The sequence below is a fragment of the Littorina saxatilis genome, linkage group LG15, assembly GCF_037325665.1.
Source record: "Littorina saxatilis isolate snail1 linkage group LG15, US_GU_Lsax_2.0, whole genome shotgun sequence".
NCBI classification, from domain to species: Eukaryota; Metazoa; Mollusca; class Gastropoda; order Littorinimorpha; family Littorinidae; genus Littorina; species Littorina saxatilis.
The window spans coordinates 18,494,023-18,521,746 of NC_090259.1; the positions used below are offsets into that span (position 1 = coordinate 18,494,023).

At 43.7% G+C, this 27,724-nt stretch overlaps 2 protein-coding genes across 2 annotated transcripts in view; one reads left to right on the plus strand and one right to left on the minus strand.

The window, feature by feature from the left end:
• Window positions 1-3,507: 3,507 nt before the first annotated feature.
• LOC138948733 (flavin-containing monooxygenase 5-like) lies at window positions 3,508-13,148 on the plus strand. Its single transcript, XM_070320336.1, has 6 exons — window positions 3,508-5,245; window positions 5,503-5,741; window positions 7,230-7,577; window positions 8,300-8,509; window positions 10,327-10,492; window positions 12,708-13,148. Exons 1-6 carry the CDS (start codon window positions 4,852-4,854, stop codon window positions 12,965-12,967), a joined length of 1,617 nt encoding a protein of 538 aa, XP_070176437.1. The 5' UTR covers window positions 3,508-4,851; the 3' UTR covers window positions 12,968-13,148.
• Window positions 13,149-16,325: 3,177 nt separating this feature from the next.
• The window catches only part of LOC138948734 (flavin-containing monooxygenase 5-like), a 16,488-nt gene continuing 5,089 nt past the window's right edge, over window positions 16,326-27,724 (minus strand). Inside the window, exons 2-6 of the mRNA XM_070320338.1 lie at window positions 24,773-25,011; window positions 22,864-23,208; window positions 21,247-21,456; window positions 18,219-18,384; window positions 16,326-17,442 (exon numbers count right to left, since the gene is read on the minus strand). Of these exons, the coding sequence (XP_070176439.1) occupies window positions 17,183-17,442; window positions 18,219-18,384; window positions 21,247-21,456; window positions 22,864-23,208; window positions 24,773-25,011 (1,220 nt within the window). The 3' untranslated portion in view covers window positions 16,326-17,182. The remainder of the gene's footprint in view (window positions 17,443-18,218; window positions 18,385-21,246; window positions 21,457-22,863; window positions 23,209-24,772; window positions 25,012-27,724) is intronic.

The window sequence follows — 27,724 nt, forward strand, 5'->3', positions numbered from 1 at the left end:
ATTAGGTACTGTGACACCGTGTTGATTGAATGCCTGTCAGCGGTTATGTTCTCACGGCTAGTCATTGGCGGGGGAGGGGGGTGTCTTAGAGGGGGTAATTCTAGTTCAGAATGAAGGTATTGGCATTGCGAAATTGAAACTTAGCACATGTTTAAATGGAGGCCTACCGGCACAGACATATTATTTCTTATAGTCAGTTAAGTTTGTGTAGCGGCATTAGGCAGACTGTTGCTCAAGGTTTCTTCGCAAAACCGAGTCCCAGCGGTTATCATAGTCAAATCATGGAATCTCGAAAGAAGAAGCTAAACTTCTCGAGAGAGAGAGAGAGAGAGAGAGAGAGAGAGAGACAGAGAGAGACACAGAGAGAGACACAGAGAGAGAGAGAGAGAAATATTTCTAATACGAATTATAATATATAATACTAATTGCTAATACGAAATCAAGATGTTACCGAAGTTGATAGCCATAAAGTCTTGGGAATAACTATTGACAATAACCTGTCTTGGTCAAAACATGTAGATACACTTTGTAAAAACACATCCAAAAAAATATATCAAAAATCAAACACTTTCTAGACCTTCGCACAAGAAAACTGTTTTTTCAGGCACATATTCAGTCAGCTATTGACTATGCTTCCACAGTGTGGGACTCTGCAAGTGCAAATACTTTGAAACACTTGGGCAGTTTACATAGACGAGCTGTTAAATTAATTATTTTAAAAAATACATCTCTTTCCGTGACTGATTATAAACGATTGCAAATTCTTCCTATCAAAGATAGATTTGCATATAACAAAGGTGTGATGATGTATAGAATTATGTCAGGGAATGCACCTACACTCATTGCCTCTAATTTCATAATAGATCATTATAGAAAATGTAACAAATTAATTACCCCAATTCCAAGAATTGACCTGTACAAGTCGAGTTTATCATATTCTGGAGCAATTATGTGGAACGCCATTCCAAATATAATTAAATTACGAATTCATGAAACATCATTCAAGGAATATTACATACTGTTTCTTTTACAAAACTTATAAGAAATATTATCAAGCAGCTGGCAAAATATAACTGTACTCTCTGATTATATTGAAAAAACATGATTATGTATAATTCATGAAGGATTTTTTACAAACACATATTTCTCTGTTATATATAATTTTCAAGCATTGCTAAAGAATCCTAATGCATCTTAAAATGTCTTATTGGTTGCTTGACATGTTAATTATGGTAAATATGTTATTTGTACTATAGTTAAACTTATCTTTTATTTCTTCTTGTTTGTTACCCCTCAATGGGCGAGGGCCGGATGAAAACAAGCATGTATACATTGCTTATTCTGTCACCCTCGTAAAATAAATTTCAATTCAATTCAATTCAATTCAATTCTCTCTCTCTCTCTCTCTTTCTCTCTCACACACCCTACTACACACACGCACACACACACATTAATATTGGCACACACACACACACACGCACACACACACACACACACACACACACTGACACACCTTTCCATACCCAAATACAGTGGTCGCCGCTTCTGGACCGACGAAAAATGGCTTTAATAAGCGGCGGATTTATTAACCGGCGGTCCAGGAATACATCATTTTCGAGAAGAAAAAAAATCTTCTCTTTAGTTTACGTCACTCAGTCACTTTCTTTCGTCATTTACACTTGTTTGAATCTAAACAAAACTTCACGAAGGATGTTGAACTTTTGTCTTAGTTATGTACATGTACGTGTACTTTGATCACTTCGGTACATCAATATAATTTCACTGTCACCGTCACGAATCATTACTCGGCAGAGAAGTACGATTTTATGAGTGTTTGTTTGTTGGTCGTCTTCCACATCAGAACAAGATCATGTGAGTTTTAGTCACAAACTACGTGATTTTTCTGAGAAAACTGGCTTTAATAAGCGGCGGGTTGGGTTTATCAACCGGCTTTTTCTAATACATAAGATATAGTGATAAATCCGGACCGTCTGAAATCGGCTTTTATAAGCGGCTGGCTCTATTAACCGCGGTTTTATTAAAGGCACAGTAAGCCTCCCGTAAACCATCACAGAGCTCCCCGAGCGTCTAAATACAGTACAAGCATACTTCCATTTGAACGCTCACCGAACGGGAACATCCTGGCTGCTTTCTGTCGAGCGTGAGACATTTTCCAAGAATTTATTTTCGTGGACTTGGCCCTGAAGAACAATGGCGCCTCGTTTTTGCGCTAGACCTAACTTTTAAAATCTAAATAATAAATTGACAGCTTGTTACACAAACATTCTTTAATCATAAAAGAATTCGTTTTTCATCAAGACAAGATCAGAACAATTCGAAGTTGTGAAAGTTTAAAAAAAGAAAAGCCCGGAAGCAGGGTCACGCAAGGGTCGTAGCAGACGACGGCCCGGTTTATCAGTGCAAATCGCCGTTCCTCTCAACAGTCAAAAGCCATCGCAAGAGTTCTTGTGAACCACAGCCGTTGTTTCGTGCATAAAAAACGTGCTATTGTAGATAAGCTCACGTCGAGTCGCATTCAAATGACTAACTATGACGACTGCATTGTGAAAAGGGGGGAAACTGGATCACACGGGTTCACGATGGCTCAGGGGTAAGATAAACCACGCAAAAATAAATTCTTTGAAAATTGTTCGCTCTTTACGGAGGGCACCTAGGATGTTCTCAATTGGTGAGTGTTTAAATGAAAGGGTGTTTGTACTGTGTGTAAAAGCCTGACCGTATCTGTGATGGTTTACGGGAGGCTTACTCTGCCTTTAAGCGGCGTCCACTGTACTGAACAAAAATAATGTACGAACGGACAATGTAATTCCAGCGTGCCACGTTCCCGGCTCTCATTTCACACTCAAATCGGAACACAATCAAGCCCACCTGCCTTGTAAAGTACCCACGTGGTACATTTCACAATAACACTGTGCAGGTGAAACATGTAAGCGCAACACAGTGTTACATCAGGCAGCACCATATCACCGTAACACCATTGTGTATTGTGGCTTGAGTATTGCCGTGTGTGTGTGTGTGTGTGTGTGTGTGTGTGTGTGTGTGTGTCTGTGTTTGTGGGTGGGTGGTAGGGTTTGTGTGTGTGTGTGTGTGTGTGCGGGGGGTGGTAGGGTTTGTGTGTGCGTGTGTGTGTGTGTGTGTAGTGAGCGTACTTTCGTGCGTGTAAGAGCGTGCGTGCGTGCGTGTATGTGTGTGTGCATGTGAGTGTGTGTATGCGTGTGTGTGTGTGTGTGTGTGTGTTAGAGAGAGAGAGAGAGAGAGAGAGAGAGAGAGAGAGAGAGAGAGAGAGAGAGAGAGAGAGAGAGAGATACATCTCTGTTAAATATGAACGACACTATTGTGGCTTGAGTGTTAACCTCAGCAGGCCGACGAACTACGGTTATCCAATAATAGGGACTATATCAACTGGTCACTCGACGGCCACAACATAACACAGTTATATTAGTCCATCACGCAGACGTGCCGAGCTAAGTTCAAGGCGCTCGATCTCCTCTCTCTTGCCTGCGGTATAACATTCTTAATTACCGGCTGCGTAGCGGAGAGTGATCGAGTTGCTTGTTCACACCGCTGAACAGTGTAGACACGGCAGTCATTAACGGAGCCGGACAGGGCCAATCGTTGCACATAGTACTGTGTGTACACGCTGCCAAGGTCAGTCGCTTTGAGTGACCCGGCAAGCCAAACAATACTGCAGTGGTCAAGCAAAAAAATACTATATTAAGCCACAGTCGCCGGACGTAAAACCCGTGTGGGGTGAAGTGTTGTGTATTTTTCTGTGTGCACTGACGCGACCACCTCCCACTTTGCGGTCAGAGAACGTAATCAGCGTATTCTGGATCTGGATCTGGATAACCCGCCTGGGTTGGTGGTTGGCGGGTGCGCCACAGAAGCCGACGACGACTATCAACGTGACGTTTTTTTTGGGTGTGCGCATCTAAAAGAGTCTTAAAAGTTCACTGTACACAAGGTGGATATAGTGTACAACTCCAGCTGGTCTTCTTGCTGCTGTACTTGCGGTTTTAGTCCGTTTGCCCTAGAATGTAGGCTTTTCAAGCACAGTTAAAAAATGCTATGTTACAATGTTAAAAACTGGATAAAAACTACTGAGGCTCTCACACTGGTTTCTGCCCCCCTAACGCCGATGAGAAGGCGCTGGGCGTGGTCAAGGTGACGGTGGCTTCGCTCAAGTTGTTCCATTTGCTTTGTAAGCCTGCGCGTGGTGCATTTCTTTCTTTCCTGCTCTATCAACTTGCCATGCGGAAGTAACTGTACATGTCTTACTGCTAGCTTTAAAAACGCTTATGATTTGTTATCACCGATAACGTCCAAGCTTCCTAAAACGTTTCCGCATAGAATCCGGTAACAATTAACACCCACACCGTGTAGACTTTGCCCGACTGAAGAGTGTCAACCAGCTGCTGAATTTGCCAACTCGGTCGACGAAAGTGCGCATAGAGGGCCAGCCTATCTGAGCCACAGCATGCATCGTTAAAATGTTACAAGTTTAACACAAGATAAGTCACCGAGTCTCTGCCGCCGTTCTGTTCACTCAGTCAAGCAAAACTGTGATCATCACCGCGCTTTCATTGACGGGATAAATACTTTGTTCGGTGAAACACAGATTCAAATACGAAACTTGATCATCGGCTCGTTGGTCCTCAAAATCAGTGTCGTTTTGTTTAAGGAACACAATTGTGATCATCACGACAGTTTCATTGACCGGACAAAACCTTTGTCAGTTGGTGATACACGGACTTAGATCACACGAGTTCAGTAGTAACCTACAAGGCGCTCTTAGTTGTGAGACAGTCGAGAACAGGTGCCCCAGACAAGATGCCAGGCGAGGTGAAACGGGTGGCGGTGATCGGCGGCGGGTGCAGCGGGCTGGCGGCCATCAAGAGCTGTGTGGACGAGGGTCTGCAGCCTGTGTGCTATGAGCGCACGGACCAGCTGGGCGGCCTGTGGAACTACACGCAGCACGTGCGGGAGGGGCAGGGCTGCGTCATGCGTTCCACCGTCATCAACACCAGCAAGGAGATGATGTGCTACAGTGACTTCCCCATCCCCCAGCACTACCCTAACTTCATGCACAACTCGCAGGTGTGGCAGTACTTCCAGGACTACGCCAAGCACTTTGACCTCAACCAACACATCACGTACAACACCGAGGTGCTCCTGGTCAAACCCGCGCCGGACTTTGATGACACTGGACGCTGGAACTTGAAGGGTGAGTAGAAGTGTGTACCGGGTGTAGAGTGTGTGTGTGTGTGTGTGTGTGTGTGTGTTTGTGTGTGTGTGTGTGTGTGTGTCGGTGTGTGTGTGTGTCGGTGTGTGTGTGTGTGTGCCTGTGTGTGTGTGTGTGTCGGTGTGTCGGTGTGTGTGTGTGTGTGTGTGTGCGTGCGTGCGGGTGTGTGTGTGTGTGTGAGTGTGTGTCATATCGTACTTCATAGTCTGTTACATTGTGCTTTATAATCTATCACTCAGTGTTGGATCATAAGAGTGACGAGGAGAACACAGAGACGTTTGACGCGGTGTTGGTGTGTACGGGACACCACGCGCAGAAGAACGAGCCCAGCTTCCCGGGGCTGGCCGACTTCAAGGGGGAGGTGATCCACTCGCACGACTACCGGGAGCCGTCACGCTTCATGGACAAGCGCATGCTGATCATCGGTATCGGCAACTCGGGGGGCGACATGGCCGTGGAGCTCAGTAGACAGGGACAGGTCAGTGGACTAGGGAGCGGGGCGGGGGGGGGGGGGGGGTGGGGGTGCCACTACACACTACAATCATTGAGACCGCACATCCCATCTTATCTCCACTCATTTCATCTGATCTCATCTTACGCCCTTTTATCGTATCCCGGCATCTTATCAGTCTTATGTTTCTTATGCCATAGTCCCGTGGGCTGCGTTGGGAATTGGCCTTGACCTTCTCACTTCAATAATTCAAAACAGATTGGCTAACATTCCAAACTTCAGAATCAAAACACAAGAATGGAATGCTATTGGAACGTTTGATTCACGACAAAACAAAACATTCCATTCACTGTAGGCAGTGTAGTTCTGACTGTAGCGATCTTTTCAGTCTTTTATGATACAGAGGATACATGTATCTGATAAATTGTCAAGAAATTCGCTCAGAAGACGCATGCAAGCTAGGCAATAATTAATGTAATGACTCATTACTTCCTCTTCCCTCTTGACGCTGGCTCTTGACCTCTCTTCATCCCTAAAGTGGCATTCAAGGTTCTTGTTGACTTTGGCTACCAACCAGAAGAAGAAGACGCTACCCCCCGGTAATCTTTCTTTTTTTTTTTTTTTTTTTTTTTTAATAATCCCGACCATCGTGTACTTGTATGTCGATATTTGTAACAAAGCCACGTTGCACTTGCACGAGCAGTTTGTAAGCACAGCGAGTGGTACTTGTGATGAGAGGTAGGGAAGCGATTAACCAAACATAGCCCAATGAAGTGGACCCCCCTCCCCCTCCCCTCCCCATGCCCCCAACCCCCTCCCCACCTCCCCTTGATCTCAGACCTAAATATTGATTCTTCACGCCCTCACAGGCCTCTAAAGCTAACTGATGATGCGCTGAGCAGACCTGGGCTGGTATGCAAGGCCAAGAGTAGAGGTCAGAAATGTTAGTCCGGGATAAACTGTACCGCGCCCTCAATGCTTTGTGTTCAGGGCCAGTGTGCAGGAGTAGAGGTCAGAAATGTTAGTCCGGGATAAACTGTACCGCGCCCTCAATGCTTTGTGTTCAGGGCCAGTATGCAGGAGTCAAGTTAAGAGACTTATGCCCAGAATAAACTGCATTGAGGGTACAGTTTTTTCTGCTATGAGGGTACAGTTCAACTGCATTGAGAGGGCAGTTTCACTGCATTGACGGGACAGTTTAACTTCTTTCAGGGTACAGTTTAACTGCATTGAGGGCACAGTTTGACTGCAATAAGGGTACAATTTGACTGCATTGAGGGTACAGTTTTACTGCATTGAGGGTACAGTTTTACTGCATTGAGGGTACAGTTTTCCTGCATTGAGGGTACAGTTTAACTGCATTGAGGGCACAGTTTAACTGCATTAAGGGTACAATTTAACTGCATTGAGGGTACAGTTTTACTGCATTGAGAGTACAGTTTATCCCAGACTAAAGTCTGTAAACTCGGCTCCTGCATACTGGCTCTGAACACAAAGCGATGTTTGCGTTTATAGGTCTATCTAAGCACCCGACGCGGTACGTGGGTGATCCATCGCATCAGCGAACCGGGTGGCCAACCCATCGACATCCTCAACACCAAGCGATGGAAACTATGGCTGGCCAACAGCATCCCCCCTGCCCTGCTGAACAAGGTCATCTGCATGAAGCTGAACCACCGCCTTGACCACGACCTGTACAGCTTGCGGCCCGCCTATCCCCCCACTGCCCAGCACCCCATGGTCAACGATGACCTCGGCAACCGCATCGCCTGTGGCAAGGTCAAGGTCAAGACTGACGTCATAGGCTTCACAGCCACGGGTGTGGAATTTGAAGACGGATCGTTTGAGGATGACATTGATGTGGTGAGTCGTTATGGTGTGCTGAAGGTTGAGTAGTGGTGGTTTTGTGTGTGGGGATGTGTGTGTGTGTGTGTGTGTGTGTGTGTGTGTGTGTGTGTGTGTGTGTGTGTGTGTGTCGTTCTGTATCTATCTAATTTTTGTCCTGCTTGGCTATTTTTCGATGGTGCTTAGTGTAAACGTTGGACGCATAGGCTAGATCTGAAATGGTGGGCCGAACGGGAAAGACTGTGCTTTGTGCTATACGATCTGAGAAATAGTCTTGTTCTCCTGATGTCTGTCTTGTCTGTTTGTATGGCTGCCTGTCTGCCTGTCTTTCTTGCTGTCTGTTTGTATGGCTGCCTGTCTGCCTGTCTTTCTTGCTGTCTGTTTGTATGGCTGCCTGTCTTTCTTGCTGTCTGTTTGTATGGCTGCCTGTCTTTCTTGCTGTCTGTTTGTATGGCTGCCTGTCTTTCTTGCTGTCTGTTTGTATGGCTGCCTGTCTGCCTGTCTTTCTTGCTGTCTGTTTGTCTTTCTGCTCTTGTCTTTCTATATCTCTGTCTGTCTTTCTTTTTCTTTTCTTTCTTTGTTTTTCTTTCCGTCTGCCTGATTCAGTTTATGTCTCTCTTTCTTCTTGTCTGTCTTTCATTCTGTCTGTCTGGTTTTGCCTTTGTTTCTGTCTGCATTTCTTTCTGTCTGTCAGTTTGTCTTTGAAAACATACCTGTATCTGTCGATGTATGGGATACAGGTGTTCCTGGCCACAGGCTACAGGTTTGGGTTCCCCTTCTTGGACAAGAGTGTGGTGGACGTGAAGGAGAACCGACTGCCGTTCTACAAGTACATGTTCCCGCCGGACCAGAAACACCACACGCTGGCCATCATTGGCTGTATCCAGCCCCTGGGAGCCATCATGCCCATCGCTGAACTGCAGTGTCGTCTGGCCGCCAGGGTTTTCAAGGTGAGTGAAGCTCAACTGGTCTGGATCTAGGGGGTGGAGGGGGGGTGGTGGTGTCGAGGGCGGAGGTGCGCGAACGGAGCGTGGGTTCCACCAAAACGGGAGAGAACAAACCGCGAGGTCTGATTCTTTGAAATCACAACGCATCTTGATTTCAACCAATCTGAGGTGTACGAGGGCTTCCGGAGCCAAGGGCTGAAGTACACGAGAAAGTTACCGACCTTTTCTTTTCTTTATTTGGTGTTTAACGTCGTTTTCAACCTCGAAGGTTACTATCGCGACGGGGGAAGGGGGGAGAGGGGATAGAGCCACTTGTCAATTGTTTCTTGTTCACAAAAGCACAAATCAAACATTTGCTCCAGGGGCTTGCAACGTAATACAATATATGACCTTTCTGGGAGAATGCAAGTTTCCAGTACAAAGGACTGAACATTTCTTACATACTGCTTGACTAAACTCTTTACAAAAATGGACTATATTCTATACAAGAAACACTTAACAAGGGTAAAAGGAGAAACAGAATCCGTTAGTCGCCTCTTACGACATGCTGGGGAGCATCGGGTAAATTCTTCCCCCTAACCCGCGGGGGGTTGTTACCGACCGGTCGGGAACCATCCGCGGTGTCAGCCCTGGTCATCAAGAGCTTGTCCCCTTTCTTATCCTTCTGTGATCTTTCATATTTTTCTCTCGCTCATTTGCCTCTGCCTCCCTCTGCCTCTCTCTGTAAGCTTTTGCGATTATAGTTGATGTTTCACAAAGGGCTCCCTATAAAACGTTAGGGAACTTCTTCTAATTGGCTGGCGTTGTCCATCGTCTGTCCGTCCTTTAGTCCAAGTCGTACATTCGCCGTTAATTCCCAAAACGTTCCGGCTACCAAATTGTAAAGGATGAAACAGTACCACACCGAGGAAGCCCTTAGAACAATGACCGAAAGATATCTCTCTAAATGTGGCAGGAAGACTACTGCGTCACCCTTCACAGCAGACTCTGCAGAGTTGTCTGGCGGCAAAGAGCGTGGGCTATTTATAGTAGAACGACGTTTCTTGTACGTCGCCGGTGTAACACGAAATTTTTACTCCACGAAAAATTTACTCCGGAGTAAATATTTCGTACGAAATTCTTACTCCGAGTACACTTTTCGTACGAGAAAAGAACTCCCCAAGTCACGAAAAAATTACTCCCTCCACGAAATTTTTACTCCCCATCTTTTTTACTTCCAGTAAAAATCTCGTACGCAAAAATGGGATGCGGGCGAAGGGATAATGCCAATAAGTGATCTCGCGCACACGAATGTCGCGCTACCCTCCTTCCACCCCTTCCACCACCAAGACTAACAGGGGACAAGGGAGTACAAATTTCGTACACCTGGCATGGGAAGTTAAATTGCTTGTGTTTGGGTGAAGTAGTAATTTATTCGTTATTTATTCGTCATGGGAGTAACATTTTTGAACTAAATGTTTACTCGGAACTCACCTGTCTTGGGGAGTAATTTTCTCGTGAAAAGGGGGAGTGCTTTTTTCGTAAAGGGAGTAACTTTTTCGTACGAAATGTTTACTCCGGAGTAAAAATCTCGTGGGAGTAATTTTCTCGTGTTACACCGGCTAGACACATGTCAATTGTAGAGTTGTGTTTGTGATGGGGTCTGGCTGCTGCTGTCTCCTTGTATGTTCTTGGGAACCTTTGCGTACCCATAGCAGGTTTCGTAGGGTTCAGAAATTAGCTCTAAAATCTCAAACCTGTGTGACTGGCTTTGCCTCTAATGGTAAATCTTGTGTTTCGGGCACTCGGTTACACTAAAGAAACTGTTATTATTATGACAGGGGGATGTGAAGCTGCCGTCAGCGTCAGAGATGTGGGAAGACATCCAGGCGAAGGAGACCGCCATGGCCAAGCGTTACGTCAAGTCCCCGCGTCACACCATACAGGTGGACTACCTGGGCTACATGGACGAGATCGCACTACTCAACGGCTGCAAACCAGACTTCTGTGAGTCCGGGACACTTCTTGTAAACAACACTTTAACCCCCCCCCCCCCCCCCCCTCAAGAAACGAGGTGGCAACCAACACTTCCATCTTCCATTCCCGCTTCCCCAGAGCGCCCCCAGAACGCCCCCAGAGCGCCCAATACTGCTTGCACAGAGCAAGAAACGAGGCATCAACCTTGATAGCTAACGACGTTCTAATTGGTGTCGTGAACAGCAATTGAAATCGGAATTTAGAGCCATTTAGGCCAACAAAAAAAAAGGTCTGTTTACGGTAACATAGGCCAAAAAAATAAGGTCGGTAGGTCGGGATGGTTTTTTTTTTTTTTTTTTTTTTCCAAAAAAACATATTTTTACGTTTTTTTGGTGTTTTTTTCCCCCAAATGCCAAAAAAAAAGTCTAGGGTCGCGCGAAAAAAATAGGGTCGGTCGGGTTACCGTAAACAGACCTTTTTTTTTTTTTTGGCCTTAGCTAAAAAGGTGATAGCCGCTAACACCACTTTAAATGTCCCACTCCTTTTGAAGTACCGTTCCTGGCTGATTCCTCTGCGGAATGAAACTGAGTTTATGAAGTCATCAGGCGGATGGTCGACTTTGGTTTCAGTTACAACATTTCTTAAAGGCATATGTACTCGATGACTATACACGCTAATTGCTTTACCAACAGCTGGAGACATGCTAAATTAAATTCCCTGCAAAATATTGTGGTCTAGGACCCCTTCAATGTTGAGATATGTTAATTTTCATTTTGATCTGGATCGTCCTATTTATAGATTTGGCAACACATGTAACGTTGATGCAAGGGAGCTAACACCGCGGCTTTGTTGACATCCTCACTTTTTCATAGGCTAGAACAAGCTGTAATGCATGTATTATGGTCCGCGCATGGTGACGTATCGTCATTATATGGTCTTATGGTGCGTTTGACATCGATTATGGGCAAACTACACTTTGTAAACACGGGAGCGCGTACATATGCCTTTAACCAAAAAATGTCCACCCTGCACAGAGAGCAGTCATAGGTACAGTGGAACCCCCCAATTAAGACCTCAACAAATCTGAGAAAATCAGATCTTAAAACGGAGGGAGTCTTAAAATGGGGGTAATTTTTGTACAGAGGTTATGAACAAAAAGTCTGAGAAAACAAGGTCTTAAAAAGGAGGGAGTCTTAAATTGGGGGTCTTAAAAGGGGGGTTCCACTGTAGTAGAATGTGTTCCAAGGAAAAGAATGCTCTGATCCTATGTAAAAAAAGCTGGTACATAATTATGTTTCGGATTTTTTTTTTTTTTTTTTTTTTTTTTTTTTTTTTTTTTTGCTTAACGCCCAGCCGACCACGAAGGGCCATATCTGGGCGGTGCTGCTTTGACATATAACGTGCGCCACACACAAGACAGAAGTCGCAGCACAGGCTTCATGTCTCACCCAGTCACATTATTCTGACCAACCAGTCCTAGCCAGACGCCAGGCGGAGCAGCCACTAGATTGCCAATTTTAAAGTCTTAGGTATGACCCGGCCAGGGTTCGAACCCACGACCTCCCGATCACGGGGCGGACGCCTTACCACTTGGCCAACCGTGCCGGTACATATGTTTCGGATCCCATCTAAAGTCGGGGTCAAACCCGGGAACATGCCCCGAATGATTTTACCGTGAGGGCGTTAAACATTACTTATCATCGTCTTCGAGTGGAACATGTGTTCTCTGTACATCGGTTTCTTGTCAGTGAATGTCAGAATTTCACATTTGCTGCAAGGCTATCAACATAAAAGGGGAACTAAGGATTACACATCTGTCCGTTATGGAAAATGATGAATTAGTTCACTACATGCAGAAATTACATTATAACCGAGTTTACCATGAGCAGATTTCTCTGTGTAGTCTGTGAATCAAGGCAAATAAATTGGTTTTCTATAACTAAGAGTACACTTTAACCGATCTCACCTTAAAAAAAAATTAGGATGAACGTCGCTTGTTCATGTCAACGCTTGTTTTTTTCTCAGGTGCCAGGAGGTTGGTTCAGCATAACTCTCACCTACTCTGTTACATATGACGTATGCATTCAGAGCGCTTACTTCCCTTTGTGTATCCATAGGCGAAAATGTGACTCTGTCTCTGCGAGTGCTGTCCTTTTGTTGGCGAGTACCCATTTCTTTAGTTTTTCAACTTTGTTTATCAAATAAAGATCACCACACGCGGGATTTCACCGTATGTTTGTTTCAGTGACATTGGTGAAGAGGGACCCGGCGCTAGCCTGGCAGGTATGGACCGGACCCTGCACGCCCTACCAATTCCGCCTGACCGGCCCCGGTCAGTGGGACGGGGCTCGTGATGCCATCATGAGCACCATGGACAGGGTACGCTACCCTTTCGCCACCCGCCCCTTACCCGTCATCTCCGACATGGCCAGGGTGCAGGGCTTCATGTCCAGGCTGCTCATGTTGTTCGCCTTCTTGCTGGTGCTCAGTGTCGTCTTCGGCTAGCTCCTCGACACTACACACAGTAAAACACCTCTCCATTTTGAAGACTTAAAAGACGGGCGTAGTGGCGTCGTGGATAAGCCTTCGGCCTCCTAATCGGAAGATTGTGAGTTCCGGCCGCGTACGCTTAATCTCCCAGGTCAACTTATGTGCAGACCTGCTAGTGCCTTGTCCCCTTTAATCCCGGCGGGGTTGGAGGGGTGGGGGTGGGGGTGGGGGGGAGGGGCCGGGGGTCTAAAATAAAACTTCGTACAGCGAAACACCCCGCCCTTTTGAAGACCTCCCAAACTCTGAGAAAATCAGGCCTTAAAAGAGGACCAAGACTTGTGAGGTACATTTACACCGGTACCAGCTGAAAACGCCGGGAGTAACAACGGGCCCAGCTGAAATAAGGCGGAACACAGTCCCCGGTGTGGAAATTAATTGGACAGACTTTATGATACTGAATGTTCATTATGATGACATGCCAAGAATAAGATAAACTTACGAGGGTTGGGTACATTGAATGGGGTATCTGTCCAATCAATGACAATCACAGGACCTATGTTGAAAGTGGTATTAATCCTTGGTTACATTTGTAGTGATGATGTGTTTCTATTTGAATTATTGTTACATGTGTGACAGGGGAGGCTACCGCTCCTTTCACAGCAGACTCTGCACCAGAGTTGTTGGCCTTTAAGTCAACACCGGTGGAGTTGTGGAATTCTGTTTGTGATGGGGTCTGGTGGTTTCCGATTGTCTGTATGTTCATGGAAACCTTTGGGTTTGCATAACAGTTTTTATAGGGCTAAGAAATTAGCCTTAACATTTTCAATCCTGTTTGATTGCACTTCGCCTCCCGAGGTAATCGTAGTGTTACGGCACTCGGTTACATCTGGCACTGCGAGCAGGATGGAACTCGGCATGATATGTTCAGGTAATGGAATAATATGACCACTGAACATTTTCGTGCTGTTCCCATTCTGCGAACTTGGGATGGACAGTGGTCTCCCGGTTCGGAACTTCGGGACGAAGTTCATTCAAACGGGGGCGATTGTGACAGGGGAGGCTACCGCTCCTTTCACAGCAGACTCTGCACCCGAGTTGTTGGCCTTTAAGTCAACACCCGTGGATTGTGGAATTCTGTTTGTGATGGGGTCTGGTGGTTTCCGATTGTCTGTATGTTCATGGAAACCTTCGGGTTTGCATAACAGTTTTTAATAGGGCTAAGAAATTAGCCCTAACATTTTCAATCCTGTTTGATTGCACTTCGCCTCCCGAGGTAATCGTAGTGTTACGGTACTCGGTTACACATGTCTTTCCGATATGGCCGGAAATAGCGTAAGTGTATTAACAGAAAACGTGAACAAGCAAGGTCCCCAAATGGAGATGTCTTGATCAGGGTAGAGGTGTCTAGAAAAAAGAGTCCTACTGTGAAAAGAAAACGATGTCGGTCGGAGCAGAGATTTACAATTTGTGTGAATTGGATGAGAGGGAATAAAGCATGGTTGTGTGTATTCAGATGCCAGTATGGCAGAGATTTGGAATTTGTACCTGTGCATGTGTGAATGAGCGCTTCTGGGGTGATAACGCGAGACAACTCCTGTGATCTTGCCGCGAGGTGGCGCCAGTTACCAGCCGAAAGAAAGAAGGGGCATAACCTCACCAGAACCGTCCATTGGATGAGAGAAAATTAAGCGTGTGTGTGTGTGTGTGTGTGTGTGTGTGTGTGTGTGTGTGTGTGTGTTATTGTGCCAGTATGGCAGGTGTTTTTTTTAACTCATATGTGTTCACGTGTTAATTGGATAAAAGAGAATTATACATGTTTGTGTGTAATAAAGATGCCAATATATCACAGGTTTGGCCATTCCTGCTTGTGTATGTGTGAACTGCAGGAGAGGGAATTAAGCATGCTTGTTTATAACAAGGTGACAGTGTGGCAGAAATGTTGAATTTGTACCTGTGCATGTGTGAATACGATGAGAAAGCATTAAGCATGTTTGTGTGTATTATTTACCAGAATAACAGAGATTTAGAGTTTGTACCTGTGTTTGTGTGAATAGGGTGAGAAAGCATTAAGCATGTTTGTGTGTATTATTTACCAGAATAACAGAGATTTAGAGTTTGTACCTGTGCCTGTGTGAATAGGGTGAGAAAGCATTAAGCATGTTTGTGTGTATTATTTACCAGAATAACAGAGATTTAGAGTTTGTACCTGTGTCTGTGTGAATAGGGTGAGAAAGCATTAAGCATGTTTGTGTGTATTATTTACCAGAATAACAGAGATTTAGAGTTTGTACCTGTGTCTGTGTGAATAGGGTGAGAAAGCATTAAGCATGTTTGTGTGTATTAAAATGCCAGAATAACAGATATTTGGAATTAGTACCTGTGTTTGTTTGAATAGGGTGAGATAGCGATGCCAAAATGTCAGATTTCGAATTTATACCTGTGTTTGTGTGAATCGGATGAGAGGGAATTAAGCATGTTTGTGTGTATTAAGATGCCAGAATAACATATTTGGAATTTGCACCTGTGTAAGTTTGGGGATGGCAGGGACTCAAGGGACTTGTGTTGGAATATGTAGCTGTGTTTTTGAAATGCCAGTTGGATGGCTCGAAAGTCTGTCAGAAATTTAAATTGTATTACTGAGTGACGAGGCATGCCGTGCTGATTGCTCACAGTGTAACATAAAAGTTCTTCTTTCTATACTGAACTGTAAAGCGATTTCCATGATTGTGTGCGTGTTTACTTTTCAGTGTGTGTGTGTGTGTGTGTGTGTGTGTGTGTGTGTGTGTGTGTGTGTGTGTGTGTGTGTGTGTACGGAAAGACAGGATAAGGGTGGGGTGGGGTGGGGTAGGGAATGAATCTCCATTTCTGTGGCTTGTTATAGCTTGCTTTTGTGCGAGGTCTGTCTAATTTCTCTCTATTGTGTGTGTGTGTGTGTGTGTGTGTGTGTGTGTGTGTGTGTGTGTGTGTGTGTGTGTGTTTGTGTGTGTGTGAGAGAGAGAGAGTGTGTGTGGTTGTTGTTGAAATGTCCTCCTGGAATATTTCCGAATAAAAGAGACACTTCAAAATACACTATACGCGATCACAATGTGTTATAAGTACACCCTCGTTGGACCCTCTAAAACGCCGCTGAGGGGGTCGATGGACTCTCTAAGAATTCAAAGTGGGGGTCCCGAGACCCTCTAGGAGAGGCGTCCCTGGGGAGCCCTGAAATGCAATACAATAAATAAGTTTTGTTGGCTGTCTGAGTGTGCTTGCATTCTCTGTTATCTAAATGAGCACTGCAACATGTTCCCGTGTTGATTTGTCATGTGTAAGAAAAATTAGACGTAACTCTCGCATTCTTTCAATAACAACAAAACGTTGGCACTACATGTCCACATACATGAGATGCTTCTTCTACCAGTAAGCTGCACACCGAAGCCTGACCTAAAACGCTTAATTTCTGTGTACATTTTCTGACAAATAAAATTCATCACATTCTGAAAAGATCAATCGTTCCATGAATGAATCACACACATTTGGATGCCACTTTCCGGAGTGATTGGCAATCATGATTGTCCCTGACACGATTCTCATAATAGGCACACATTGGAAGAACAGAAATTGATAGCTAAAGCTAAAGCCTGTTCTTAACTGCGCGAAGTTGACTACGCCGAAGTAATACTTCGGCGAAGCTGGCCGCACGGAGCTTTAGCGCTGGGTTTTCGGTAAAAAGACTTCGTGAAGTTTTCGCGTTGTCGACTTCGGGCTCAATTAAAGACAGGCCTAAAGACGCACAAACATCTACCACTTGACAGGTTATACATTTCTGAGAAGCTGTCCCAGCTGTTAAAGCTTTTGCCAGGCGTCCATGCGTAAAGTGTTTTTTTCCTTTCATTGTTAGTATTATAGTACGTACAGCACACACAAAATGTCCATGACAGGCATTCGCCAGTGTCTTTAGTATCCTTTCCTCTTCAGGTAGCAACACATCAGTGCACAGGCTCAGCCAAATATGGTTTTCAGCAGAAACCACAATTCTTAATGTTTTGAAAACCAGGAAAGCAATCAGGAAATCATGTCTTTATTCAGGAATTCCTGATACAAACTTCACATCAGTACACAGACTCAGGCAAATATGGTTTTCAGCATAAACCACAATTCTTAATGTTTTGAAAACCAGGAAAGCAATCAGGAAATCATGTCTTTATTCAGGAATTCCTGATACAAACTTCACATCAGTACACAGACTCAGGCAAAGATGGCTTGCAGCAGAAACCACAAGATAACCAGCGCCACAAGCCAGACGACAATCCTCTGCAGCCCAAACTTGCCGGGTGGGGGTGGGACTGGGCGGGTGGCCAGCGGGTAGCGTACCCTGTCCATGGTGGTCAAGATGGCCTGACGAGCCCCCTGCCACTGACCGGGGCCGGTCAACCGGTACTGGTAGGGCGTGCAGGGGCCGAAGAAAACCTGTAGGGCCAGCGTTGGGTCCTTCTTGAACAGTGCCACTGAAAGCCAAGTTCCCAGATTTTTAGCATTTACTCACTTTGCAAATCATCACTTTATTGCAAAAAAGAGGATGACATTGACAAAATGAACATCATGCAGCTATTCTAGGGTGTTCAAAGTACCTTAATATGCTGAAAACCCAAATCATGTCATGGAACGATTTTGGATGACACTTCCATGCCACCTCTTACCTTAAAACACCAGCAGCCTCTGTTTAGCATTCTTATTCAGTCACTGACGTCAGGTCGGGGCGTGTTCCCAAAAGTTGCAAGTGAACGCGTACCTGAAGGAAACTCATAGGCAGCAAGAGTAAAATCAAAGAGTGAAACCTTCCTCTGCCGATAAGACAAAAAGGGGAAGAAGGGATCGACAACCGTAGTAAAGACATTTTTTTTTAATTAAACAACCAAGGCTATTTCCCTCAGTGACAGGCGAAATACCCCAGAGGTAAGGACGTCGATCGGCCTGCAAGTTCGAAGGCTTGAGGTTCTTCTTCTTCTTCTTCTTCTGCGTTCCCGTGCATGCTAAATTGTCAATCCAGTCTGCAGGACGAAGTCCGCGGTCCGCCGCAGCGACGTTGTCGATCCTAACAGCTTCTCGTGGGCCTCCACTGGACTTGAGGTTCGAATCTTGGCTGTGCCTGGCGGGTTCAGAGTGGAGATTTTCTTGATCTCCTTAGGTTAACGTACGTGCAGGCCTGCCGCTATTGCATTACCCCCCTAAGTTTATACAATCACATGAATAAACACACACACGAAAAGAAGATTTCACTCACCAATATCTGGTTTACAGCCGTTAAGTTCAGCCAGCTCGTCCATGAAACTGACGTAGTCCACCTGTATGGTGTGACGCGGGGACTTGACGTAACGCTTGGCCATGGCGGCTTCCTTCGCCTGAATGTCTTCCCACATCTCGGACGCTGACGGCAGCTTCACATCCCCCTGTTGAAAAAATGATGTCAGGAATTTCAACACATAAACGAATACTTTCCAAGTTGAAGTTTTTTTGTAGAATTCCGCGATTGCAGCGTACATACGGGTAATGACTATTCGCTCGCATGCGCATCTCACAGATCATGCGGTTTCGGGAAACTGCGAGAAATGCAATCGTTGATTATTGACGTTAGTTACTGTCACTGGTGACATTTCAAAAAGCTTCTTCTGCTTGTTTTGCTTGTGCTTCTTTTGTAATGGTGCAGTGGAACTCACCCCCCCCCCCCCCTCCCTTTTAAGACTCCCTCCCTCATAATACCCTGTTGTCCATGATTTACTGTTCATAACATCTGTAGAGTAACCCTCATTTTAAGACTCCCTCGTTTTTATATTTAGTCAAGTTTTGACTAAATATTTTAACATCGAGGGGGAATCGAGACGGGGGTCATGGTGTGTGTGTGTGTGTGTGTGTGTGTGTGTGTCTGTGTGTCTGTGTGTCTGTGTGTGTGTCTGTCTGTCTGTGTGTGTGTAGAGCGATTCAGACTAAACTACTGGACCGATCTTTATGAAATTTGACATGAGAGTTCCTGGGAATGATATCCCCGGACGTTTTTTTTCTCTCGATAAATACCTTTGATGACGTCATATCCGGCTTTTTGTAAAAGTTGAGGCGGCACTGTCACACCCTCATTTTTCAATCAAATTGATTGAAATTTTGGCAAAGCAATCTTCGACGAAGGCCGGACATCATATTCTTCGTCATTTTTTGATTCCAAAAACATATACATATGTTATATTTGGATTACAAACAAGCTCTGAAAATTAAAAATTTGAAAATTATTATTAAAATTAATTTTCCGAAATCGATTTGAAAACAATTTCATCTTATTCCTTATCGGTCCCTGATTCAAAAAACATATAGATAAGATATGTTTGGATTAAAAATAAACTCAGTACGCCAAAAAGAATAGAGATACAGAAAAGCGTGTTATCCTGCTCAGCGCGACCATTACCGCACAATTCTGGCTTGTCGATTTCACTGCCGTTGCCACGATCGGTGGACTGACGAAACTACGAGTATGCGGTCTTGGTGAAAAAATGCAGTGCGTTCAGTTTCATTCTGTGAGTTCGACAGCTTGACTAAATGTTGTTATTTCGCCTTACGCGACTTGTTATGACCTGATTTTGTTTCACATTTGTGGAGGTCTTAAAAGTGGGAAGGTGGTACGTGTCACTGTACAACGTTATTTTCCACAACTCAGAAAAGACTTTGTTTTGTTCAGAAAAGATGACATTTGTACTATTTGCACAATTAAAGCGGAACTCTCTGTTTTACGGTCTACATACTGCAGTCATAACACATACTGTAGAATACATTCTCAACACAAACGCTGAATCAAGTTCACATTAAAGTGTACATGCACAAGCACACACATTTAGTGCGCACTAGAGTAACTAGTTAATTGAACTAACACGTGTGGAACGATCTGAGCTTTGTAAAACCTTTGTCATGTTACTGTGAATTGATAGACCTAAATGAAAAAAGCTTCAAACACTGAGACCACCATGTTAACTGAGAAAGGGAACAGATTTAAATCGGTCCCGAATTGCAAAATAGGTTGAAGGGACATGCCTGATAAACCAACCACCAACCAATAACTAGAGTAGGCCTAACTATGAAAGGGTGCTACAGTAGCTCCCCTTGTCACAGCAGGTACAATGTGCAGAGGTTGTCTGCTCTGAACACCGAGTTATTTTTAGCCCTGTGGCTCAAAGGCTGTGAGACACCAGTGGATTTATGAGAGCTGGTTGCGATTATGTCTGCTGTCTTGCCCTCATATGCTCTTGCAAACCTTTTTGTTCATGAAATCAGACTTTTATAGAGCTATAAACGTGCCCCAAATGTCCCTGTTTGAATGGATTTTTCTCCAAACTTAATTTGAGTGCTTCGCGGACTTAACCCAGCGACTGCTGGAAGAATTTAGTTAAAAACATTAGTGAAAAATCATAATAGACAAGCTATAACAATTGGACCAAAACTGAGAAAATGGTCTCCAGGAGAGACAATCATCTTGCTGCAATAGATGAATTCCGAAAAGAACTCCGTCGGGTTTGTATGGGTAGTGGGAGAGTCACCCTTTCTTTTCGAGCGAGGGCTCCCTGATCTACAAATAATTTTAGATCAGTGCGAGGGGTCTGTCGGAAACACGTGGAAACACGCACCGTGTTTCTTTCACACCCCTCGCTAGTGATTGGCCCCTTCAATGTTTGTACGAGGTTTTGCAAGATAAGGTCACTCTTCCACAGCACATACAAACCCGGCGGAGTTATTTTTAAAAAAATCGTCTATTCAAAGGGCAACATACAGCGGTTGATTTTTTGGCTCACGTAAGTGTAGCCTATGCGATGCTAACTTTTGTCTGTCTGTGCGTGCGTGCGTGCGTGCGTATGTATGTATGTATGTCTGTGGTAGAAACTTTAACATTTGAAGACGTCACATTATGGTGTAAGAGGGTTAGACGTCACGCGAAGGAATTACTGAAAGTCTCGGTCATTGACATTGTTATTTTGAGCGGGCCGAGACTAGTTGGCAGTCGTGTCCCTGTAAGTAGGCTACATGCAGACAGACAGATCTAGATACTAGTGTCTCGCTTTCTTGCACAGTGTCACCTATGCTTACTGTGTGTGTGTGTATGTGTGACGGAGTGATTGAGTTTGTGTTACTGTTTTTCGATTTCTTACGTGAGCCTTGAAGGCTTCGCCTCTTGTTTTGGATATGATACCAAAGTACGTGCCCCGTAATTATGCATTGTGGCAGTCAAGGTATGAAGAAAGAAAGCGAATGTCAAACAAATCTGTTGATGTACTGACCTTGAAAACCCTGGCGGCCAGACGACACTGCAGTTCAGCGATGGGCATGATGGCACCCAGGGGCTGGATGCAGCCAATGATGGCCAGCGTGTGGTGTTTCTGGTCCGGCGGGAACATGTACTTGTAGAACGGCAGTCGGTTCTCCTTCACGTCCACCACACTCTTGTCCATGAAGGGGAACCCGAACCTGTAGCCTGTGGCCAGGAACACCTGAAAGGCACGATGCATAGGGGTACGGGTACTCTTGTCTTGGCCGTCCACACAAACAAAACGTTTAACTTTTTACATAAAGATCAAGATTTTCAAGAAGATTTGAAGTAATAAGTGTGTAAATAGACATGAGGTTTCAAGAACCTTCCACATTTTACTGTGAGAGGCCTAAATGTCAATAGTTTTAATCACGGAGACCAACATGCGTGTAAACTGAAAAAGGAAGGAAACGTGAATCGGCCCAGCATAGCCAAATAGGTTGAAAGGACGTGGCCGAGTGGTAACGCACTTGCGCTCGGAAGCGAGAGGTTGCGAGTTCGACCCTGGGTCAGGGCGTTAGCAATTTTCTCCCCCCTTTCATAACCTAGGTGGTGGGTTCAAGTGCTAGTCTTTCGGATGAGACGAAAAACCGATGTCCCTTCGTGTACACTACATTGGGGTGTGCACGTTAAAGATCCCACGATTGACAAAAGGGTCTTTCCTGGCAAAATTGTATAGGCATAGATAAACATGTCCACCAAAATACCCGTGTGACTTGGAATAATAGGCCGTGAAAAGTAGGATATGCGCCGAAATGGCTGCGATCTGCTGGCCGATGTGAATGCGTGATGTATTGTGTAAAAAATAATTCCATCTCACACGGCATAAATAAATCCCTGCGCCTTGAATATGTGCGCGATATAAATTGCATAAAAAAATTTTTTTGAATAAATAAATAAATCCCACGGAATACGCGCGATATAAGCCTCATATTGATTGATTGATTGATTGATTGAAGTCAACCAACCAACTGAGAAAATTGGATCTTACAAAATAAGTGGTGCTTGTAGTTTTAACGATCCTCTTTAGCTTTAATACTCCACCAAAGCCATCTGATGTTTTATAGAGCAACGTAAAAAGAACCAAGAAGTGTAAAAGCATATCCATGTAATTGTAGTTCGGTCAAGAACACTTTTCTGGCCAACAAAGGCAAATTAACTCCAGCCTTGATCCTTTTCTATACTTTTCAATTCATTCACCATGCCTAGAAGACAGCTTTATTCAAACTGCTGAGTGTGTTAAACATAATTTCATTGAACATATTTCCAAGAGTATTATAACCGTGCACACTCCAACAAAAGAAAACGAAGATGTGTGTGTGTGTGTGTGTGTGTGTGTGTGTGTGTGTGTGTGTGTGTGTGTGTGTGTGTGTGTGTGTGTGTGTGTGTGTGTGTGTGTGTGCTTGCGTGCGTGCGTGTGTACGTGCGTGCGTGCGTGCGAGTGTGTTGTGTATCTGTGTGTATGTGTGTGTGTGTGTGTGTGGATGAAAGCTTTTTTGTGTGATTTTAAAAACAAAATGTTTTTAAATGTTTCGTTAGAACATGAATAGAAAAACGCTGTCCTCTGCCACCAGAAAGCGTCACTCACGGCATCAATGTTATCTTCAAAGGTACCATCCACAAACTCCACCCCAGTAGCAGTGAAACGTTTCACATCAGTCTTGACCTTGACCTTGCCACAGATAATGCGGTTGGCAAGGTCTTCGTTGGACAGGGGGTGCTGAGCCAAGGGAGGGAACTCAGCGGCCAGTCCATACAAGTTGTGGTCAAGCTTCTGCTCCAGATGCCCTTTGGCTATGTAGTTGATGACGGACATGGGCAAAAGGTTCATGAGGACGTTCGTGGTGCGTCGTGTCAAGACAATGTCGCCAGGCAGACCTTTGGGGCCGATCCTGTTGAGAACCCATGTGCCACGACGAGTGCTCAAAAACACCTGGATGGCAGAATGAACGTTATCTCATTGTGTGTAGTGTATGGCACAATGAACATGATCTCATTGTGTGTAGTGTATGACAGAATGAACATTATCTCATTTTGTGTAGTGTATGGCAGAATGAACGTTATCTCATTTTGTGTAGTGTATGGCAGAATGAACGTTATCTCATCGTGTGTAGTGTATGACAAAATTTACAATATCTCATGGTATGTACCGTACGGAACAATGAACATTGCGTCATTATATATACTGTATGGCAGAATACACAACGATCTATCATTGTGTGTTATTTAATGTCAGAATTAACTTGATCTATCACATTGTGTGTTCTGTATGGCAGAATGAACATTATCTATCATATTGTGTTTTCAATATGGCAGAATGAACATTATCTATCACATTGTGTGTTCTGTATGGCAGAATAAACACGATCTAGCATTGTGTGTTCTGTATGGCAGAATAAACACGATCTAGCATTGTGTGTTCTGTATGGCAGAATAAACATGATCTATCACATTGTGTTTTCTGTATGGCACAATGACCTTTGCCTGATTGTATGTACATTAGGGGGCAAAAGAAAGGCAACTCATTCGCGCCAACTGCTGCTAGTGATTTTTCGTCGTTTTCAAATTGTCGTAAAATATGAGCAAATACAAAAAACAAAGAGACTGCCAACGTTCCAAAATTCAGAATCAAAAAACAAGAAAGGTAGGTTGTTGGAACGTTTGTTATTGACAAAACAATACATTCACAGATATTTCGACCCTTCATTCGTTCATTCATTCATGACGAGTGGGCGTGAAACGGATAGAACTATCAAGATAAGTTTTGTGTTAATATTTGTTTGTCTGTCCACTTAAAAGACCGTTGGGTCGAAATATCTGTGAATGTATTGTTTTGTCAATAACAAACGTTCCAACAACCTACCTTTCTTTTTTGATTCGTATAATATGACATAAGATCAGATCAGATCAGATCAGATCAGATGAAATGATGAAAGGTGGGATGGGATGTAATGTATGGTCAATATGGGTAATATTGAACTTTAGTGTGTTAAATTCATAGTTCAGAATCCAGTGGCATTCTTTACTTATTTTAGATACAAGTCCATGTAATCAAGCCAAAGAACATCTGTCGTGAAACTAATTGACGGATTGAGCTCCAAACTTAAGCATAATCAATTAATTTGGTTGTTTGATCGACAAAAATGACCCGAGAATGGCTACGTTGTCATTCACTAAGGCAACGGGAGTTGCGTTGCCTCCCCTGTCGTCGCCTCAGGATAATTCCTTCTTTGACGCATCAGTAAACGAAATGCATTCCGAGCATTCGTACAGTCCATTCCGTGACTCCAAAGGGATCTAAAATGACTTGTTCTGCTTACAAGTGCAGGTTCTGCAAATTTGGAGGCTAAAATGCCTCTGAATTCTGAGCATTGAATTTAACACACTAAGTTCAAGATTACCGGTCTTATGATTGTGGTGGGTAGTGGACTAAGAAGGAACTAAGGAGCTAGGAATGCGCAATGCTCCCAGCCACCCCACCCCACTGCCCCACTGACCTGTCCCTGTCTACTGAGCTCCACGGCCATGTCGCCCCCCGAGTTGCCGATACCGATGATCAGCATGCGCTTGTCCATGAAGCGTGACGGCTCCCGGTAGTCGTGCGAATGGATCACCTCCCCCTTGAAGTCGGCCAGCCCCGGGAAGCTGGGCTCGTTCTTCTGCGCGTGGTGTCCCGTGCACACAAACACCGCGTCAAACGTCTCTGTGCTCTCCTCGTCACTCTTATGATCCAACACTGAACAACAGATCATTAAGCACAATGTCTAAATGATATCTGTACGGAAAATAATCCGATCCAAACGGTAACTCCGTAAGAAGATGCACGTGCACATAATTAACACCGCGACAAACGTCACAACTACTCTTGTGATCATCCAACACGTGAATGACGGATAATAAACTTGAATCATGTCATAAACAGTGATCGCGCTTAGGTGTGTTTCTTGCAGTCTTGCTGACATCACACGCTTTCTGGAGTGATTTTCGCGTATGATGTACACAACATCGGAAGGACTGGGACACTGGCAAAATGCACGGCCTGCCCTTCCTCTTTCTGTTTTCGCTCAAGTTTTCCTTTTCATGGAGTAGGTCTAGCGTTTTTTCTAGCTTGGCATGTGTCTCTTATGCCCTTTAAAAGAGAGTTGTTGCAAACTTTGCTGTAGATTATAACCGTAGTTAACGCAGTCTTTGCTATTTTCAGACTGCTTGACGCAGTTTTCCGACTATGATGATGATGACATTGTATACTTCATACGTGAATAGAAAACAAGTCGCGTAAGGCGAAAATACAACATTTAGTCAAGTAGCTGTCGAACTCACAGAATGAAACTGAACGCAATGCCATTTTTCAGCAAGACCGTATACTCGTAGCATCGTCAGTCCACCGCTCATGGCAAAGGCAGTGAAATTGACAAGAAGAGCGGGGTAGTAGTTGCGCAAAGAAGGATAACACGCTTTTCTGTACACAACGGTTGGCTCTCAAGTGATTTTGAAGTCAGCTGTGGGGTGCGACAAGGTTGTCCTTTCTCACCACTGGCTTTTGTTATTGGAATTGAGCTGCTTGCAACCCGATTTCGAAAAGGTTTTGAAGTAAAAGGTTTGGAAATTGAAACTGACGATTCAGAAGAAGTGCATATGTTTAAAAAGATTTTGAAGGCACTTCTGTATGCCGATGATGTTACCATGTTTCTGCGTGATAAAGATGACATTAAAGTTGTTTTGGGGATATTAGACGAGTTTACAATTATATCCGGTTTGAAGATAAATAGAGTAAAATCAGAAGCAATGTGGATTGGATCAAAACGGAATAGCAACGAGGGAGGATACGGATTAAGATGGGTTAAACAAATGAAGATTCTGGGAATATATTTTTGCAATACATCCAGTGCCTCCCTCGTGGATGAAAACTGGACACAACGAATTAAGAGTATTAAGCAGGTGATTTTAAACTGGGAAAAACGGAATCTTGGCATATTTGGTAAAATGTGCGTAATAAAAAGTTTTTTGATTTCTCAGCTCGTTTATGTTATGCAGGCAATATGCATCCCTGAGCCTGTGTTGAAAGAAATTAATACGTTATTGTTTCGTTTTCTTTGGAGGAAAATTAATTGTAACAAGAAAGCGTTTGAGAAAGTGAAGAGAAGTGTTATGTGCAGTGGAATAGGAACAGGAGGAATCCAAATGATTGATATGCAAATATTGCAAGAATCTATTCTGTGCGGCTGGCTTGCTCAGCTCTCGAATATGAATAACAATAGTACATGGACTTGGATTCCTAGATTATATTTCCGTAATTTTGGAACAGATTTATCATGTTTTAATTCAATTATTGGTCCTAAAAAGTTTAAAGGGTTAGATAGTCTTCAGTCCTCCTTCTGGAGCAAAGTACTGCGAGTCTGGTTGGAACATAATACACTGCACTCTTCGTCATCTCTGAAGATGGCATGCATATGGAATAATGTCGATATAAAATATCAAAATAATGTAATTTATTTTGACAACTGGGCAAAAAAAGGAATAACACATGTCAATGACCTCTTAGAAAACAATTCCATTTTGTCATTTCAAAATGTACAGAACCTAATTGGTACTTCACCAGAACTCTATTTACAGTACATTGTTGTTCACTCGGCGTTGTCTCGTTATTTAAAGAACAATACGGATTATGTATATGCTGTCACTGAAGAATTCTCGAAATTGTATTTTAATGATAAAGTGATGTTAAAAGCTAGAGATTTTCGAAATTTTATGACAGATATGAAATATAGTCCACCCTGCTGTGTTCGATTTTGGCTGAACAAACTTGGTATTAGTATTGAAGAAAAAGTTTGGCTTAATGCAAAAGAAACAACAACAGAAACCAGACTAAAAGAATTACAGTGGAAGATATTACACAATATATACCCAACCAATATTCTCCTCTTAAAAATGGGACTCGCAAATAATGATAAATGTCCATACTGTATTGAACAAGTTGATTACATTGAACATTTCTTTTTCTATTGCAGTAAAATTCACCATTTGTGGAAGCATGTTGAAACATTGTTCTACAATCGATATAACATAGCAATTATTCTACAAGCAACAGATGTGCTGATTTATGTGCGAGATAAGAATGGTTTGACACATGAAATGTTTAAGTATCTTACCCATTTAATCTTGATTGGAAAAATGTGTATAAGTAAATTTAGATATGGGACACCCCTTGAAATATTATTTATTTTTCAAAGGGACTTAACCCTCAGGGGCCTGGTATAAGTTGAGTGTTAAAAAAGATTTGGTGTACTGGAAACTGAGCTGAACATTAGGAATAAATTTATGTTATGATTATTTTTATTTATTTATTTATTTGAACATATTAGTTTACTGATAAGGTTTATTGATTTAAAAATTGTACACATTTGAAAAGAAAAGACCTATGAAGAAGGTTTGCTCCAAGCCACAAAAAA